The sequence below is a fragment of the Spea bombifrons genome, chromosome 3 (genome assembly GCF_027358695.1).
Source record: "Spea bombifrons isolate aSpeBom1 chromosome 3, aSpeBom1.2.pri, whole genome shotgun sequence".
NCBI lineage: Eukaryota > Metazoa > Chordata > Amphibia > Anura > Pelobatidae > Spea > Spea bombifrons.
Genome location: NC_071089.1, coordinates 91,981,416 through 92,001,211, shown reverse-complemented (window position 1 = coordinate 92,001,211; position 19,796 = coordinate 91,981,416). Strand labels below are relative to the sequence as shown.

At 38.0% G+C, this 19,796-nt stretch overlaps 2 protein-coding genes across 2 annotated transcripts in view; both read right to left on the bottom strand.

Moving 5' to 3' along the window:
* Nucleotides 1-19,796, bottom strand: part of SPTSSB (serine palmitoyltransferase small subunit B) — a 221,912-nt gene that overhangs the window by 73,251 nt on the left and 128,865 nt on the right. The window lies entirely within an intron of this gene.
* Nucleotides 7,101-19,796, bottom strand: part of PPM1L (protein phosphatase, Mg2+/Mn2+ dependent 1L) — an 89,029-nt gene continuing 76,333 nt past the window's right edge. Inside the window, exons 3-4 of the mRNA XM_053459550.1 lie at nt 9,550-9,711; nt 7,101-7,927 (exon numbers count right to left, since the gene is read on the bottom strand). Of these exons, the coding sequence (XP_053315525.1) occupies nt 7,581-7,927; nt 9,550-9,711 (509 nt within the window). The 3' untranslated portion in view covers nt 7,101-7,580. The remainder of the gene's footprint in view (nt 7,928-9,549; nt 9,712-19,796) is intronic.

The window sequence follows — 19,796 nt, the reverse complement described above, 5'->3', positions numbered from 1 at the left end:
TTAAAGTACTCTGTAAGTAACCCTAACGCTCTGTGAGTACTTTAATATACATTCTTCCAAAACAAAATAAAACAAAATGACACAGAATTTGCAGCCCAGCTGTAAAACTGCCTTTTAATACCATGATTCGATACTTCTTGCCACTGATTGGCTGCTTCAAGCAGCCAATCAGAGGCAAGAAAGCGCTCCCATGAAAATAAAACAGGACACTAGGACACTAATTCCATGCATATTAGGAATATTTGGAATATTTATTGACATAGAAAATTTCAATTTTGAGGATACCCCTTAAGTTTACAGAAGTTTTTATTAATTGCATTTCATATTCCTCCATGGTTCTGTTCTTAAGACTGAATGTTGTTTCTCTGGCCCTATATCACTGGGTATGAAGGCTATCACTATGGATTAGAAGTTAATATGCTGCTAGTCCTCTTAATAATCATACAGACTGGCCTGGTAGATGGTAAAATAAGGTATACCCCAGGTTTACCTCAAGGTCACAATTGCTTGGGTTTAAATATATTCATGTTTTATTTTTTAAACTGCTTGAGAAAACAGAAATAGCCACTGGCTTCATGTGTTACATTCCTGCTAGCAGTAATGGGGTTTTTGTGCGTGGAATTCAAATGTTCCCTGCCTATGGCCATCTGCTTTTTTTAATCAAAGCAGCAGAATAATGAAAAAAAGTGAAACACGCCATATCTTTAGGCCTATAGAATAATAAGCAGAATATTTTTTTAAATGAACGACAACATTCAAGCGGGACTGTGTCGAACAAAGTTATTATGTTTATATACACGAGAACTTGGTGTCAGTCATCATCGCTTTGGTGTTTATTCACCGCAGCAGGCATTTGCAGGAGAAATGCTATTAAAGGTGATGAAAAAAGCATGGTTTTCAATCCAATGTAGGTTCACCAACAACAGAAAGACACTTCATAGCCTGTCGTCTGCACAAGCAAACCAACAATCCCAGACAGACGTTCCGGTCTTCCTTGGCCTCGTCAGTGGGGTGCGGTTGGTATTCCTCTATGCACAAGAGAGCAAGGAGGTCCACGTCTGGACTCACCTTTACACTTGGAGTGAACCCCAAGAGATCCCCGAAGGGTGAAATGCCATATAACAACAAAAAAAAAACTACAAAGGAATAAACTGAAACAACCTCTCCTAAACCCAATGGGAAGATTTTGGCACGCCTTCAATGAGTAGCTTTCTGCAAAAAAAGAAAGCTGTGGGGAGGTTTTACCCACCATAACAAGATAAAACATCCACAGAGTCTAAAGTCAGTTTAATACATGGTTGCCATATCAAATAGGTGCTAGCATTGCAAGGGTTATTTTTTAACTGTGTCAACATTGCAGGCATATTTAAAACCAGTGTTTGCAGTTATTATTATTATTATTATTCATTATTATTATTATTATTTCATGTGGCTAACATAGTGTCTTAATTGATATCATGTTTTTTTGCTAACAAATATCAGTGGTACTAACGCTTTTATTATTTTGACTTGCAACGTTATAACAAAGTAGAGAGGGTTTTCACCAACTAAGATGTACTATTACAGTGCTGCAAGATGTATAATAAAAATGGTTACTTCAATTGATATTTTTACACATGTTGGGAAACATCCCAGAAATCAATTAAAGGGACACAGCAGCCATCATAAGCACTTTAAGGAGACAGTGTCTCTGATATTAACATTAAAGAATAATACAATGAGAGCGATTGCCGCGCATGCACATGGGCATCTAAATACACCTGCAGCATTAGCTGAGTCAGCATCGGAGATCACTGGTGGTAAGTATATCGTGTACACATCGCGTACACATTGTACAACGGACCACATCTTACGTATAAAATAGTTGGGAGCCAAAGTAAGAGGCAAATGTATATGGAGGATTCTGCGAAATCTCCCAATGCATTTACAAAAAAACCATCATAAAAATGTAAAGGGACTGCGCTGCTGTCACATGCATTAATGTGCATATGGTGCCTGTAGTCCCTTTAATAATAGTGTGTATAGATTACATGGAGGGATTCTATATAATCATCCCATTTGCATTTGCCTCTTTCCTTGTGGCCATCTACTTATCTCGCAGGAGATGGGTTCAGCTGAATACATCTCCAGCTGCCTACTGCACTCAACTCAAGTGCTCGCTGAATGTTCTTACTGATTGTCCAACTAGACTCCCAGTACGCACGCAAAGAAAGCACTCCCATTAATTCGCTTAAATAACATTCTGAAGAATTAAAGGGACACTCCAGCAATCATATACACTTTTAAGCATTTATATTATATTATAGCTATGTGGTCCTTTAAATTTTCATGTTCCTTTTGTGAATGCATGGGGGGAGTACTCTCATTGATTTCAATGGGACCACTTTCCTGCCACTAGTTAATCAATGTAAAGAATAGTTGGATGAAAGGCAAGGGAGGCAACTGCAGCAGCAGGGCTGCAGCTATTATATTTAATTAATGTATTTTGCCTTAACGCCCGTCCCTATATATATATATATATATATATATATATATATATATCGTATTTGCTCGATTATAAGATGAGGTTTTTTTTTCAGAGCAAATGCTCTGAAAAATACCCCTCGTCTTATAGTCAGACCTCAAATTTTAATAGAGAAGATTATTTGCTATGAGTGGAGAATTTGGTTCACTGAACACATACGTGAGTTTGACCGGTTATTTATCATTACTTGGCTGTGTGCTGTAGGAGTTAATTCATTTGCTGGTGAGTAACAACTTAGTAGGCAATCTTTTTTTTTTGTTCTCAGAGGGGTCATTGAATGTGTACTAATGAACATTATTTGATGTAGAGATGACGATAACATTGTAGATTAACAGAATATTCGCATACAGCTTGGTTATGCCACCACTACACACATAATTACACACATTATTTTGGGTGCCAACACACTTTACACAAGGGTGGTGGTAGAGACGAAGTGCCTTGTGTTTTCGGTTTATTCTTTCTTTAGTTAAAACTCATAAAGCAGGAGCGTGAAACTCCAGGGCTCAGGGGATGCTAACTGACCAGCATCTTGGTAATTCTTTAATTTGAGAACAAGATATCTAGATCAGCTGCAATTATTTTAATTACGATGCAAGCGCTTAAGCTAGAATACTGACCATGTTGTGGTTACTATTAGGTTTTTGTCCTATTTATTTTTTGCAAATATCACAATGTACCCAGGTATAGGTTTTATAGCCTCTGATGCTGAGATGATCCAAGATTATCTTGTTATATAATTTTATTACAGATGTTTATAGACAGTTAATATGCTTATGGAAAGGAAGGCGATATATGTCTTTGTGCTTTACTCTTAGATATCCAAACCAGGGTTAGCACAGAGGCGTTTGATGTCCTGTGTTTCTACACATTAAAAAACATCAATTCCGGTAAAAATGGGTATAATACTATCATTTATGAGTAGATAAAATGTCCGCCAGCTTCTCACCTTTATTTGGTCCCAAGTGCTCAATTGCAGCGTTTGAAAGACAAACTTCCTTTTGTATCAAGTAGCTGCTTTGAAGTTTTCTTTTATTTAGCTCGATTTCAGCTCGACTGTTGATTTGTTTCATATTAAAATGACTTTAACAAGGTATGAAATGAGAACGCTGACTTGCTGTTAAAAAACAATCAGAAAGCAGAGCTACGAAATTATTGGTTTTTCTGGAAAATGTCCAACATGAAATTACATTCTAAATCAGACTTTACTTCTTCCTGGCAGCACAATTTAATGCAACATGTACTCTAAATGGGTGGAAACTAAAATTAAATTTACTAAATCAACCAAGGATGAGACCTGGAAAACACAAATAAAAATAGGTAGAATTTTTTCCCCCCACTAGAAACTGAATCAAAGATTTTGTGCCTGATTAATACCAGCTTTTGTCTATTTCTGTACTGCAACCCAAAGGACTCTCAGCAAGCCACTAATACGCAAAATGGGGGACCAAAGTTACTTAGTCTCATTTAGTTGGCTCTTCAATAAATCTTGCATCACTTACAGTCTTGGGTATAAAATTGACAATTATTAGGTTTGGTAGAGAAGGGTAGAGTCAAAACTGGGTGATGCAAGGAGCCAATTGGGACTACATCCCTCCTGTGGCATCCCTAAAAGTGGTCTTCAGGAAAGTACCTAATGTGCCTTAAAGGAAATCAACTTTTATGGAGAGCTACAGGATTCCTGGAGAACTCAATAAATTTTATCAGTCAAGGTCAACTTTAAGGGAGATTTAATACAAAACAAATTTGAGACGCTCAACCAAAAACACTTCATAGCCTGTCCTACAACACGTCCCCGCTTGGGAACATCTTTTTCCCAAGCTCTCTTGTTCTATTACAAAGGAAAAAGGGCAGTCCAGAACCAAAATGGGAGGCAAATTTCCAGTGCACGAGGGAACCAACACATTTCTAATGTACGTTTCAGCCTTCATTGGCCTTGTCAGTGGTGTACGGCTAGTATCCCTTTAGGTGCAAGAGAGCAAGGAGGTCCATAGCTGGATGTATCATTACACTTGGGGTGAGCCCCAAGAGGTCCCTAACGGGTAAAATATTATACAAAACATGTTTTGAAGCTCAACCAAGAACGGTCAGCCTCATCATAGCCTGTCCTATGGTATGTCCTCACTTTGGAGCATCTTACGTTTTAGCTCTCTTGTGCCATTATAGAAAAAAAATCTCCATCAACATATCCTTTGTTATGTATGACATTTGATGGAGATTTTACTTAATGATGAAACCTGGGATTTTGTGAAACAGTCTTCAGTTACTTGCTCTTGATCCTGCTCAATTGATTACATTTGGTCAATGGCTCTTTAGATAAGACTCGGACTGCCAGCAATGTATTGTACACGCAGAATGACACTTATCCAGTTATGGGAATACCTCTTCCATGACTTAACACGTCAGAAACAATAACTAGCACATTTTAAATTCAAGACCCAGACATCTATTTAAAACATTCAGATGATCAGAAGATTCATTTCAAAAGCCAAGGACAGCTTGCCAGAAGATATTAACCCGCCATTCATAAATATATAATGAACTGCACGAACATTTCACCATCATTTTAATCACACCTGCATTTATATCAAAGCGTGTTTCAGGATGTGATCACCCAATGAATCTATTAACCTTTTCATCAAATCAGAATGGACAATGTTGAATGTTGATGGTGACCTAAAAAAAAGGTGGGGGTTATCTTCATAGGTTAGAAACGAACTTTTAAGGATGCGCTCTCCTCTAGGAAGGTGATATATTGGTAGTCTTTAGAATACATTTGGCAGCTTTTGCTCTTTCCTACAAGACTCCAAGTATTGCTCAACTTTATTGTACTGCTAGATAATTATGGAAGCTCTGTGTAAATGGTGTTACCTGGATCACACAGTAAATGTTCTACTTTTTTGAAACTTTTGTTCTGGCATTTCCTTCCAGTGTTTTAAATGCTGACACCACGCAAAACATCTGTCCATGCTTTACAGATCAGCATTTGGTAAGATCGGAGTAAGAAGGGTGGGGAAGGAGATTTCTTTCTTTAAAAAAAAAAAATCAACTAAAAAAATAACAATAATTGTCATGACATAGTGACGAGTACTGTTAGGGGAGATCCCTTAGGCCAAGGCCTGTTGAGGACTCTAAACATCCTGGAGGGATTTGTACTGTTATTAAAATTAGTATATATATATATATATTTGTAAAATATTCAGATTTTATTTATAAATTGAAAAATAAATAGAAATAAAAAAAAAGTTAACTGCCCCCCCAATATGTATTATATATATATATATATTATAGGATATGTAATTTGTGTAAGTGTGCAAAAAGGAGCAATATGTGTAAACTGAAATGGGTTTAACCCCTTCAAGACCGGGACTTACCTGGTACTTCCTGGTCAAAGGTCACCGGCAGACCGGGACGTACCAGGTACGTCATCGATGATGCGCGATCCAGCGTCGCTATGAAATGTTTGACAAATTCAAATTATTCATCCCCACCACGAAGCGGACATCTTTACAATGGCTTATTTAGTGCATTTCATTGAAAGAGGTGGGATTTGAGAGAAGTGACATATCCCCTTAAAATAAACGTAATTTTGTTGAGATCATATAGAATTACGTTGTAATTGGCTGGCTTTTCAAATCATTCATGGGCTCCAGTGAAAATGCTGTGTAGAAGCGGGATACTTCCATAGAATTCCATATTTGTAGGTGAGACGTAACGATGATGTATTTAGAATTAGATTTCAAGTGTTTATTTTTGACAAATACTGTGTATTGTTGCAACAATGTATTTCACTTTATTAGATGAATTGTCAACCCACTCTGGGACAGCCCATGTCAAGCAAGAATCAGAAGTGTTTTCCCACTCACCTTAAAATCTGTAGGAATCATTACTCGTATATAAGATCACTGTAGAGCCTCTTCACTAAACAAGGAAATCCATCATCCAACTGTGATCATGCTTAAAGAGATAACGTTACAATAAAATAATTTAACGCAGCACAAATTGACGTGTTTATCCCACCATGTGGCAGCGTTTCGATCCAACTACAGAATCTTTTTCAATCCTGTAGTTGGATCGAAATGTTGCCACGCGGTGGAATAAACACGTCAATTATATCATTTTATTTTAATGTTCTCGTTTTGGATCGGGTGGAGTCCCTGCTTGGGCACCAAGAATTTGAGTGCTGTCTCACACAAGGATTGTTTGATGTTTAAAACGATAACTCTCAACAGTGGAAAAAAAAAAAACCTTAATCGATGTTTTCATGAACACATGTAACACTGCCATGGCAGACATTTCTGCTAAAAAGTCTGCTTTGCTTATTCTTTAAAATATAAATAATATTTGAAGAGTACATTCACAAAGGGCTGTCACAATATGCAACATGAAACAAACTTTTGTATTCCTTTCAAATAGAAGATTTGGGTTAAGTAAAGGAAACGAAAACATGGATGGTGAGATATTTTATTTCCAGGAACTTGTGCCAAAATGCAGTAGATTTGAAATATACAGATCTGGTCTTATCTTAATCGTTTTTTTAAGGGGAGGGCAATGGTCATCTGTCATTAGGTCATAAACACAATATTCCTTATATAGAGCAGTTTTTTATGAACAAATAAAATGTATAAATGTTACAACTCTAAAGATACATTCACATCTGACTATATGTACAGAGGTGTGATAAGTTAAAATTCTCCTTAGTTCCTACAGGAACCTATATACTCTACAATAAATGTAAAGAAATGAATTGTACTTTACATTTTTTAGTTTCCAATACACAATTTGATTACCCCATCACCAATAAATAACGTACCAGCTGTAGTAACACTTCCTTTTATTACAGATATTGTATTGTTAATGGAGTAACAATGTGGGAACCTTTATATATATATCTATATTTTGTGTGTTCTGCGTTTGATGATTACATTAGTTGCAATGAGTCCACATCTGTTGTCTTAGACATAGATATGGGGTCTGTAGAACAATCTTAATAAGGGTTTCACATTTTCCTACTAAGTTAAAATAGGCCGCCTTAAAGTCCAGATGTACAGATACTTTATTGTTCTTCTGTTTTGCTACTATTCCTGAACTTTACTACCATGACAGTTATGTTATCGGGGCATCCTCTGTAAAACGATTGTAAAACGATGCTCTTGGCTCCAAAATGAGGTTCATCCAAACGCTCCTTGATAAACCGGACAGCTTCTTCGTTGCTAAATGCGTCCCACAGGCCATCAGATGCCAAGATCATGAATTCCGGCTGAAGTTTGTCCAGGTCAAAGCTCAGGATGTCAGGGTCTGAGATGATGACATTTAGGTTTTTCAGGGGGTAATCCCCAAGGGAACGGGACATTGCCAAAATACCTTGAACACGCCAAGAACCGTTGAAACTGATGAAGCCACCTGAAAGGTAACAGAAACTTGGTTTACCTTGTTTTTTCTGTTGATTACACATGGTGACGTAGTCAAACACCCTCTACATATGCATTGTCGATACAAAATGGCAGATGCTTTTTGCAACCAGTTCTTAAAAATAGTAATGCATTTTTGGAAATCCATGTTGCGAAAGCAGTAGTGTAATACTCGCAAAGTACAGTAAGAACGTCCAAAGAGCTATAAACGTGTAAGACATAGGTAATTACAGAAGGTCCTTTGGATCAACCAAAGTCCATTTTGAGAGATACATGAATGCTTGGCCTTCTATAATTTGTTCTGTAACTCTAAGAACACAAATCACCTTGGTGAAGGAAGACTTGCTAGTTCTCCTGATTTTCATGGCCATGTGTTTTTACCTATTTCTCACTTCATCCGTTAACTGTATGATAGTTGTTCACTGCTCTTAACTGCCACAAGGTGATAAACTAATGCGCCAACAATGGACCTTAGATAATATCATGGAACTTGGTATAAAATTGGAGTCTTATGAACGTAAGAATCTTACGATAAATAAGGCATTGCAGACGTCACATGAGTTTAGCTACGAAAACATATTGGCTTCAGAGTAAAAACTACATAATTCATATTGTTAAATGGGTATTTCTGTGGTTACTGGGGTTCCATGCAAACAAGTCATAAATATAATTTCCAACTGTGTGCCATTATCCAAACACCAGTGTCCCAATTCTGCATTCTGTTTACATTAAGCCAAATTTATAGCAGAGGTCATGCTGTGCTTTTCATCCATCTGTGCTTCTCACAATATTGTGTACAGTATGTGACATTAAGTGCGAGAAGCAGAAATGTATTTATAGATGCAAAATAACTGAGCACTGCAGTTGTATACACCACAGTATAACGGCTTATTAATCGGACGGAAATCCACTAAAAAAGCAAAGCTTCCAGGATGTATCTCCCCCCTTTGTTAGTTCTTAAAAATAAAATGGCCAGATCCATCTATACACCTGCCCTTGCTGCAACCAAACAAGCTGTGGGGCAGAATTTGTAGTAAATGTCCCATATGTACCACTGCCTTTCATAAGCATTGTTACAGATACTGCTTCCCTGCAATCCTTTCGGGGATCAGGATGCAACATAATGACGGTGGAGAAGAATAGGGGGGGGGTGTAAAAAAACATGCAATTTTGATGAATGGATAAATAGGATGTACAAAGATAGGGTGAAATATCACATAAGAACCTGGGATGGCCCAGGGATGCCGAACTGAAAGAACGGGGTTAAATGATGAATGCAGGAGATGTACATTGACGGGAGAAAGGCAAAGTGGTTGCTTTACAAGGAAGAAGGATGATAGGGAAGGAAGTGTACAGAGTAGAACTACAGAGGGGGTGGATAGTGCGTAAGCACAGAAGAAGGATGAAGGGGACATGTGACAGGAGGGAAACACGAGATATAAAGTGGATAAAATAAAGAAGTACAAGAAAACTATGAAAGATAAAATGAGACAGAAAAGGTAGTTATGAAGCATGAAGGAGATAAGGATAACTTGATTTAAACAGGATAGATACAATATATAGAGCAGTAAACCTTAAAAAACAACAAGTACATTTGTGAAGATAATATCTTACCAGCTCTTTTAATCCTCTTCCTTTCCTTCAGCTGGTATGGCTTGTGATCGTGTGATAAGGGAATAGCGTTTCCATCCTTGTCACACAGGACACCACGCGAATCTCCAACATTTGCAACAGTAAGCTCCTTATCAGACAGCAATGCAATTAAGCATGTAGTACCTGCAGCGAAGAACAGAAGATATAAGCATTATACCTACAACCATGTCCATCTTCTTCAAACACAGAAGAGTAGCTGTGAAGGATAAACAGTGCAAATGACCACAGAGATTAATTTCCAGAGACAGGGAGAGAAGAAGGCCAACCAGAGCTCAGCGTTTTCACTAAACTACAGGAGTTGAAGTTGTTAAGACGTTGTGAGATCACACTGATCATGGTGACGTCCATGGGTTGTGGTCGGCCTATCCTAAATCACAGTCTTGTAGTATGAACGCTGGCAGGTTTACACTTAGTGAACAGGACCCTATAGAGTTGATATCAGACAAAAAAAGGCAGCCCATGTATTTATGACAACATTGCATTTTGCCATATAGAACAAGTTTCCTATAGCCACCTAACCAAGGAGGTGTAATTTTGTCAAGAATGTTCGTCAGGGGTCATATTCTGGAGCTAAAAGCTCTCTTACTCATTTCAAGAGGAGCTCTTTTCTGGCACTGATTGACTGCTCCACCAGCTTCTACCCCAGGTAAGTACTTTATTTATTTTTATTTTTTGAAGAATTTAGAGTATTTACATTTTTTATTCTTCTTTAATGAGCCAGTCCCATTATCTCTGACCTTTGTTTCAGGGAGGAATGTTGCTTGTTCATCTACCTGGTGCCTGCCAGCATACATATGTCAGTCGGCATAGAGAGCACATGGTCATGTCTCCCAATAGATTTTACCCTACCGGATGGAGCTCAAGAAAGTGGTGTGGATCTGATGTCTATGATAGAAACAGTCATGTAAAAATTAGGTGATATAAGATATATATTTATCTGGTCTTAAAAGAAATTTTTTTAGAGACACCCTGCAGATATTGAAAAGCGTAATAGATTTCAGCTTGCTACGTATCCGACACCGGAAAATGTTAACTCCTAATGACCAAGGGCATCTATTCATTTACTCTGTCCTGTGGGATATTACTGTTTATCCAGTGCCTTTTGCGTTAGCGGATCTTGGGTGAATATCAATAGCTGTTGGCCTAGATAAGAGGTAAAGAGAATCGCTTAGTGAGTTGAAAAAAAGCCTGAGGCTGCAGAGCCGCAGACAGAACAATGAGCATTATGAAAAATATGGGTTACCAAAGTATACTAGTACACAGGCAATTATTTTAGCTTGTGCATTCTACAAAGGAAAAGGAGCAATAAAGTGTTGCTGTGGGCCAGAAGTTGCCCTGAATGTCAATCTGAGACCCAACGACATTGTTTATTCTGGACAGGAGAATAATAAGAAATCTTTTATTATGGCTTTTTCACTCCAGCCCTTTGTTGTTGAAGTCCTGCCTCTTGCAGCTGTCTACCAGCTCATTTGGAAGACGTGTATTGTATCCGCACCACTAGATCGTTCCTGCTGCACATGGCTCCCTGGCACGGCCGTCGTAATAATCTCTCTTTATGTAGCAGACAATCATTAGTCAACTACCACAAACATCTATTTTTCTTCTGTGAGCTTCAGCATTTTTCCATCTCCATTTGTTCCATTTTTTCTATTTTAAGTTTTAAGTATACATAAACCCGCCAAATAACTATGTTTAATAATGTTTACATCTTGGCCACACTTTGGGGTGTAAAATATATCTTTTGGTGCAGTAGTTATTTTGGTCTTGTGTACATTAGGATATATTGAGAGTAATTTATGTATAAGAGTACTTATGCTTATATATCCATACCCCTCAAGTTTAAGGTGTCCAAATGAGGACACTTATGTTGGGCGGGGGTGATGAGGTGAAAGGGGCACAGACAGACCTGATGGCAGATGGGGGCCAGGTCAGAAAGTGGGGGTCACCCACTGAAGAGACTTTGCAACATTCAGTTACAAGGTGGTGGCATTGGAGCTTCTTGGGCCAGTGGAAGCTGCCTTGGCCAGCTTACTAGGCCAATCAATGGAGATGAGAGGCAATCCCCTAACGGTGCATAATCCCACTGCAAAAGTGAGACAGTGCCCAAAAATCAACTTGTAAGAACCTAATACAACCATGTTATGTATATTGAATATTTTAGCGCTTGAGGACATTAGATTCTCCTGCTAGAGAGTGAAGAACCTGAGAAGGACCTGGCCTTACCAAGTTAATAGCAGCTTCTGACCAACATTAGCCGAAATTAGAAACTCAGCCGCAACTTGGCAAGTGAGAATTGAATGTGTCTGATTGTCTCACACACTTTTGGGCAGATGCCCCTTTAGTTATACTAACAATGCCTTGGCAAGACTGTAAAATATCTACATTATGGATCCAGGGAACCTTAAGAGTCATTTAAACGTTTTCAGCCTGAAAAAACAAACTGTGTTAAATGTCCACAAAATTGGGATCAGTTAAATTCTAGAAGCCATGGCCACCTGTCTCTTGGAATTTGTTCAGATTTTGGCTTGCGTGAGTATTTGGGTTCGTGCTACTATAATGCTCAAATTTAAGAGAAGATGACACCATTTTATACAGTTAGCAAGTAAGTTTAACAAATAAAGCTAATATACAGTAGAAGTAAAAAGCAAAACATACACCAATACACAATTATACACTACACCATGCCATATTTCATAAGCCAAACACTGGACATAGCTTTTTAACCATTTGATTTATGGTTGGTCTCATAGATGAAGCAAAGACAGAAAGACACAAATAACTTTCCAAATAACTAGCTTTTTGGGGATAAATTATAAAATTCCAGCATATGTATTGATTGACAGAGTGTTTCTTCTCTATGTGATTCTTTTTTTTTATATTTGTTATTATCCATTCAATATGTAGTCTATCAGCTTCTAATTTAGAGCAGCTGGCAGAACGTGTGTCTATGACCTCATTCTCATGTGTTTTAAGGTATAACTGAAATGGGGTTTAGCAGGCGTGCTGCTAAGTAACTACTTTCTAATATGTGTTATATATATATATATATATTTATATATATATTTATATATATATATATTTGTTGTAATAAACACACTAAACATATCATACTATAAACAAATCTAAAAAGATATCACCCTCTGGCAAAAATATAATCTCAAACTTGCTTATGATGTCCAGTTGATATTCAGTGAATGTTACAACAACAGATACTGACTGATTCCACATTTTAATAAATCTATTTCACGTAATTTGGCAGGAAGCGTACAATGAATTCTACCAGATCTGTGCTTCGCTTCTATGAGGTTTATGTTCTAATTAAATTTCTGTGCTTTCCTTCCAGAAACTATTATGACATGGCAAGGAAAACGCTGTCTATACAGAAGGGTTGCATTAATGCAACCAAAAAAGATAAGTAGGGGAGGCAACAAGTGCCAATTCCTTTCCTTTTCTGATATTTGGCCACAACTAAAAACAACACAGGTTTCTTTGAGTTTAAATGAGACGCTTATTGCAGAAATCTTGGAACTAAGATTTAAAAACTCTTGCACATTTTCACCCATAGACAATATGTTATGCTAAGCAATCTCCTGTATGTTAACTGTTTCTCAGCTGGACAAAGGCCACAGCAACTAAAAACAATTAAAAAAAAAGACAATAGAATAACAGACAAAGGTTCTATATAACTCAGAATAGGTCAACAAATCAGGAGAGACTTTTGATCTGTTTGTGTGTGTAATAGAGGGGTTAATTATCTGAAACTGCTCATGTCTGTAATGATTGTATATATATATATATATATATATATATATAATTTAGTCTGAAATTACCATGGTTGCCATTGCTTCCTAATCATTATTAAATTATTATAAAATAATATAAAATGCATATATATATATATATATATATATATATACACACACACACATATATATATATACACACACATACATACACACACACATACATACACACACACACACACACACACACATTATATGCCTGTGTGTGTAATCTCATCCGCTTCATGGTCACCCTCGTAAGTATACATCCAACTTACTTACCTCTTTTAATGATCACACCAGCACTAAATATGTATACCTGCCAATTGTGTACAGGTAGATATTGTCATCAAAGAGAAAGTATGGGTACAAATGTTAATAAAACTTAAAGTGGATCTGTCATTGTGAACAAAGAAATATAAACTAGCTCATCATACCAAGGCAAGCATAAGTGCCAACACCACTAGTGCTAAATAGTGTCCAGTTTATTGAAGAGTGCCAATGTTTTTGGTCCAGAAAGCGCCACAATGGAGGTGCCACCATGCAAACAGGTTCAGCTTTCCATATTGATGATGGCTGCCAAATTGTATAAGCGTAAACATAAAGGTCTGTAAATCAACAAAGTAATCCCTGGAAGTAAAGCTAGAGATGGCATCATGCTTATGTGAATACCTGTTCTTTGTGAGGCGCAACACATTTAATGTCAGCCGTCAATACAGCATAAAGGAAGCTTTCTGCCAGTAAAGGGGTCTTCTAGAAGAGGAGTTCTTTATCATAAGTCACATGCTGTGTCATGCCAAAGATAATTGCTAATACTTTTTTCATGCGGTGACAGCTCAGACTTAGGTTACAGTCCATTAGAAAGGACTCATAAGGAAGAACTGGAATGCCGATCGGAATTGTCACAAAATGTATAAGCAATGTGTGCGGTGACCCCTGAGATGCCAATGCACAGGCGCCTTTAGGTGGCAAACAAGGGCTGGAAACCTCTTGTATTCCATCTGATGGGGGAATAAATTCTCTCATTCTCAGGCAGCTGTAATCTATAGTGGGAGTCTACACCATTACCAATTACACAACAATACATTTACAAAATAGGTTTACTATTCCTTGCATCTGTCTCATTGGCAACTACCAAATCCTAGTGACTTGTACAAATCTTTAGATACTGGCATTATAGCCAGTACCTCGCAGATCATTAAGGTACAGAAGAGGACAGGATCCACTTGGCACATACTACAGTTTTTCTCTTAAAATCTAAATTATACAGAGATGAGTATGTACAATTTGTGCTATGGCATGCGTGTAGAGAGGCCGGTGTAAATGTTCCCTAATTGCAAAGAGACAGGAATTTGCTTCAGTTAATAGGCTATGATGAACAGGAAAAATCTCAGCCTATTTTAAGAAGTCTCAGCGGACAAGCAGCTAACAATCTAGAGCTAATCAGCTGCATGAAGGCTAAATAGTGAGTTTATTTAAAACCACTGTTTTAAAACAGCCTGTTAATAGCTGTTCTTTGCATCCCCAGAAGGACAGAGGGAAACCGAAAAAAAAGGAGACAATCTAACGCCTACAGTTTAATGGCATGATTTAATATAATTACATCGGCGGTTTTCATTTAGTGAACCCGAAGTTAGCAGCACTCTTGGGTGAGCTACAATCCGTTCAGGCTGTAGGTTAACCTTTTCTGCACCGTCAAGGAATAACAATGGAAAGCATTTTGTTACAGAAATATATATATTGCTTAAAATGCTTAGGTATATATATATGCCACCCCCCCCTTAATCTACCCTTCCTCTCCCTCCGTCCCTGCCGCCGCCCCCCCTATTATCTACCCTTACCCCCCCCCTTGTACTTACCTTTCAGCAGTCCTGCGTCGAGTCTCCCTGTTCGGTCTCGGTGCCGGCTTGTAATGCTGAGCGCCGGAAACGAGCGCCGGCACTCAGCATTACAAGCCGGCACCGAGACCGAACAGGGAGACTTGCCGCAGAGGAGAGAGAGAGGGGCGCCGAGCGGGTAAGGACAGCTTGGTAAGTGAAAACCACTCGGCGCCCCTTTCTCTGTCTTTCGCTTTAAAAAAAAAAAGGGGCTTGGGGCGGCAAAAGTGCCGCCCCTTCAAAAGTGCCGTCTGGAGCGGTTGCCCCACTCGGCTCCATTGTCGGGCCAGCCCTGTATATATAGTATATATGAATACTTGACAGTAACATGTGAATAGCTGTTGCTCACATAGCAATCATTGTCATGTATGCTCAGTTACTTCTCTTTAAAAGTGTTATTCCACTAAAGTATTACTTTAACTTTCTAATAATGGCCCGACAAGACCAAACTCATGGACTTTCTATTATAAAAATACCCCTACAAGTCAATAAACCTCTACACAGAGCAGAATCAGATCTATATATCTATATTGGTTAATCTATAAACAGATTCAGCGTTTCTAATAGCATATCCGATGGTTAACATTGTCATATATATCCAATATTGTAACAGTTGACTGGGAAAAATGTACCCAAGGATTACCCAATGGAAGCCACAGGGTTAAAAATTACCCATCAGATGGACCAGACTGTGAATATCGCAGCTGTGTACCTGTCTTTCATTACTGCATCTTCAGTCATCATTGCTGACATTTATCAGCAGAAGATCGCTCTTGGGTTCAATCAAGCCGGTCTCAGACACGTTTAAATTTAACTTTGAGTCTTTTCTAATAGTAAATAGAATTTTGCTCTTCATGCTCCCAGCTCTTCCTTTTATAGCATTCAGCAGACCTGACAGCTTTCATGCTGAATGGTGCTTTGCATCAATTGATTCACAAACTAGCTTTCCGTTTTCCTTTTTTATAACCAAGATTGAGAACATTTATAATCGGTTACTTATCCTCCTGGTGCTGCGCAGCCTGTGCCCGGCTATCCCCCAAATCTGCACATAACTGTTCATTAAACAGGAAGATAATGGGTCGCACTACATTCACAGCCGAATTAGGTATTTTTTGCAAAATCAGAAAATATAATTGTTTCTCACCACAGATAACGAATGAAATACATGAGATACAGAAGGCTATTGATCGACATGCCCAGGGGGTATATTCTTAACTTATAACCCCACCGCAGCCAGACAAAATGCATCCCCCTTCCAGGAAACTACAGCTACCCTTCACTACAATTACGCCATCATAGAGTGTCCCACCATTCAGTCTGTAGACCCATAGTCATCTTTGACTACAAAAGACTTTCCATGAAGGTGCATCCACAAAGACAGTATTAAATAGAAAGAATGCAAGGGGCCAGTGGTCAGATATTAGCCTAGCCCCAAGGATTTGGCCATAGAAACATACGGTGACAGCAGAAATGAACCAACTGACCCATCAAGCCTCCCCATTTGAACCAGGTTTTGCTTATCCATTTTCAGGATGGCTTCATGCACATCCCAAACGTTCCTGAATTTTGTTACAGTGCTTTCCTGTACTACTTCTTCTAGAGATCTATTACAAGCAAGTCCATTCTATGCAGGAGGATATATTTGGGGCATATTTAATGAATGTTGACAATTTACACGTCTCAGGACACATCAAAGCGGATCCGCAACTCATCCGTTTTACAGTTAGAGTAAATTAATCAATGTAATGGTGGTTAATATACACACACACACACACACACACACACACACACACACACATTAGAAACCCACCGAATATGTATGCCATGAAAGTAGCCATCTTAACATATTTTTTTCAGGACCTGCATGATTATTCCTCCCCATTACGTTATCTCTGCACCGTTGCTGGTTAGTATAGGCAGCCTTTGTAAAGGTCAGTGACAAAAAAGGGAGCGAACAGCTTCTCCGTGGTAAAACAGTCATTTACAGATAAACTATATATATCGCCAAAAGCAATTACACTGACTGACAGAAAACACAAGCTGTATTCGGTTTTAATAAATAAACTGAGTTTTGCTGCAAGCCGTTCTCCTCTAAGTCATTCCATCTCAACATTGGTTTAGCATTAATTAGAGACAACCAGATATCTACCAATATTCTAAAAGGGACTAATAAGAAATCACCAAGTCTTAATTGGGTTTATTCCATGTGTATCTTCCCCTGGAATATGACATCTTATTATATGTTGGCACACAACCCAATTTGCATCATAATACAAGACGGGTAGCCTAATAGCTTCTTGCTCCCGTTATATATGCTGACGAGGCACGTCTTGAGACCTTATATTTTAATTAATCAAATGAAGCCAAACAGTAGCAGTTTTACCCCATCATATAAAGCGGCAGAGAGTAACATTTCGGCAACATGTTTAAATGGGTGAAACAAAATGTTCTAAAAAAACCCCACAAGCAAATGGATATAGTTATTTTATTTTCGTTTAAATTCTAGTTATGCCAGCTTTAAACACGTATGAGAAGACCAAGCATCGTCCTGTGGGACTTCTTCCCTACTAGCAGCGCTGGGGGATGAGCGTGGAGCTGCAGATCACAGAAGAAGGCCAAGAATTTTAAGAAAATAGAAGAAAAAATACAATTAAAAAAACCCCACAAATTGTGACGTGATATTTTTAGCTCGAAATGTTGCAAAGTGACCTGAGCGTACCATATGATGAGAAAGTAAACTTATTGTGACTTTTTTAACGCCATCACTTATACATTATTGGTTTAACCTTGTAAGAAGTTTAGAAAACATTTGCCTCTTGGCAGCCGCCAGTAATTGCACAGTGGAAAAATGTACAGTATAAAAAAGAACTAAATTGAGTACAAATGCTTTATTGGTCCCAAGACTCAGCTGGCTCAGTTAGAGCGCCAAGAATCGCTGAAAGAAGCTCATCAGGAAATCTAAAAACTCATTTCTTCTGATAACCAGGCGCTTCGAGAGCAAATAATCAACTTTATAATACTAAAGTCGTCGGGATTACATATCAATGTCGTACGCTGCGTCTGGAATACACGCCGATATTATGCAAAAAGCAAAAAATATGGGGATTTAATCAGAAAATTCAACAAAACAAAAATCTCTCCTATATTTGAAGCCATCCTTGCCACGATAAATCATTGCTAAGCCGCAGCCTCGAGGATCAAATTCCTGATGTTGATTTTTTTTCATTCTGTTTCCTTCCCACTTGAGGCTGATATTTTGCAGCAGCTCCTGGATATTGGCTTTTAAAATACACACAAACAAAACAGATGAATGGTATATATATATATAAATATATATTTATTTATATATATATTGCTCTTACTTCTTTGGTGGTTGAACATATATTGATCAACAGGGACCCTGATCACCAGATTGCCTCTATTATTAGGAAGAGGGGCTGCTGCCCCCATGGTCCTGCTGCCAGAATATGCCAATGGCTCCACACCTTCTCATTAGACGGCACAATAGCCCGCCATTGTGCCGAATAATGCTAAGAAAAGTACAGCATATACATGCATGTTCCTTCCCATAAAGTGATGATTGAATGCGTGGGTATGCATTAAGTACCTTTGCTGAATGCATAAAAAAGGTTCCCGATTCTGGCGGTTGGAGAGGTGAGAGCATTTATTAAAGTCTTTTCTCTCTCTCTCTCTCTCGCTGCCATGAATGTCAGCTCTCATAAAGAAAGCAATCTTTAAACACAGAAATATAGATTGTGACAGCAGATGAGAACCAACGTGATCATCAGTTCTGCCCAATTACCATGTCAAATTAACAGGCTATCTGCAATCAATGCTGGCCCCACGTTATGTATAAGGGCTGAGATGTGGAATATTTATATTCAAATATTTTCTTCAAATGTTTTTAAATGTAGTTAAAAGATAGTTATATCCGTAATAGAATAGTAATAATATTTTGGTAATGAAAAAAAGAAGAATTATATTTTTAGCATAATAAGAGCTTTTTTTTTGTTTTTACAGTCAAGGAAAAAAAATATTCACTGCTCAGCCAATGTAACAGACGGCATTCCCCAAACTCTTCTCACAACTGATTTAATATCTGATTATTATTATACTAACATGCAAAATATGTGGCTACGCCAGCCGTGTTTATGCGTATTCACAAAGGAATCCAGAGATGCAAATGACTTTGTAATATAACAATTAAATAACCCATACATCTATGAAGGGTCAGATTAAGTAAAGAAAAATATTATTAAGCATATATTTAGATCTCATGAAAAATGAATTCTCTAGTGTTTGCGCTCGGTGACACACACAGATTTGTGTTTTTCCTATTATTCTGAAAACTTATGTGAACAGAAATAAGATATTTTTTTCTTTCTTAAAAATAAGGATTCCTCATTAAATATATGGATTATAGAGGTGGTCCTAGGTTTTTAGGGCTGCCATCTTTCACACAGGTAATAAAATAGGTTAATCTGTATGACCCCAACCCCCCCCAGACCACTAGGTGCCCTAAGCAGTTGCTGAAAAGGGGTCAGAGCAC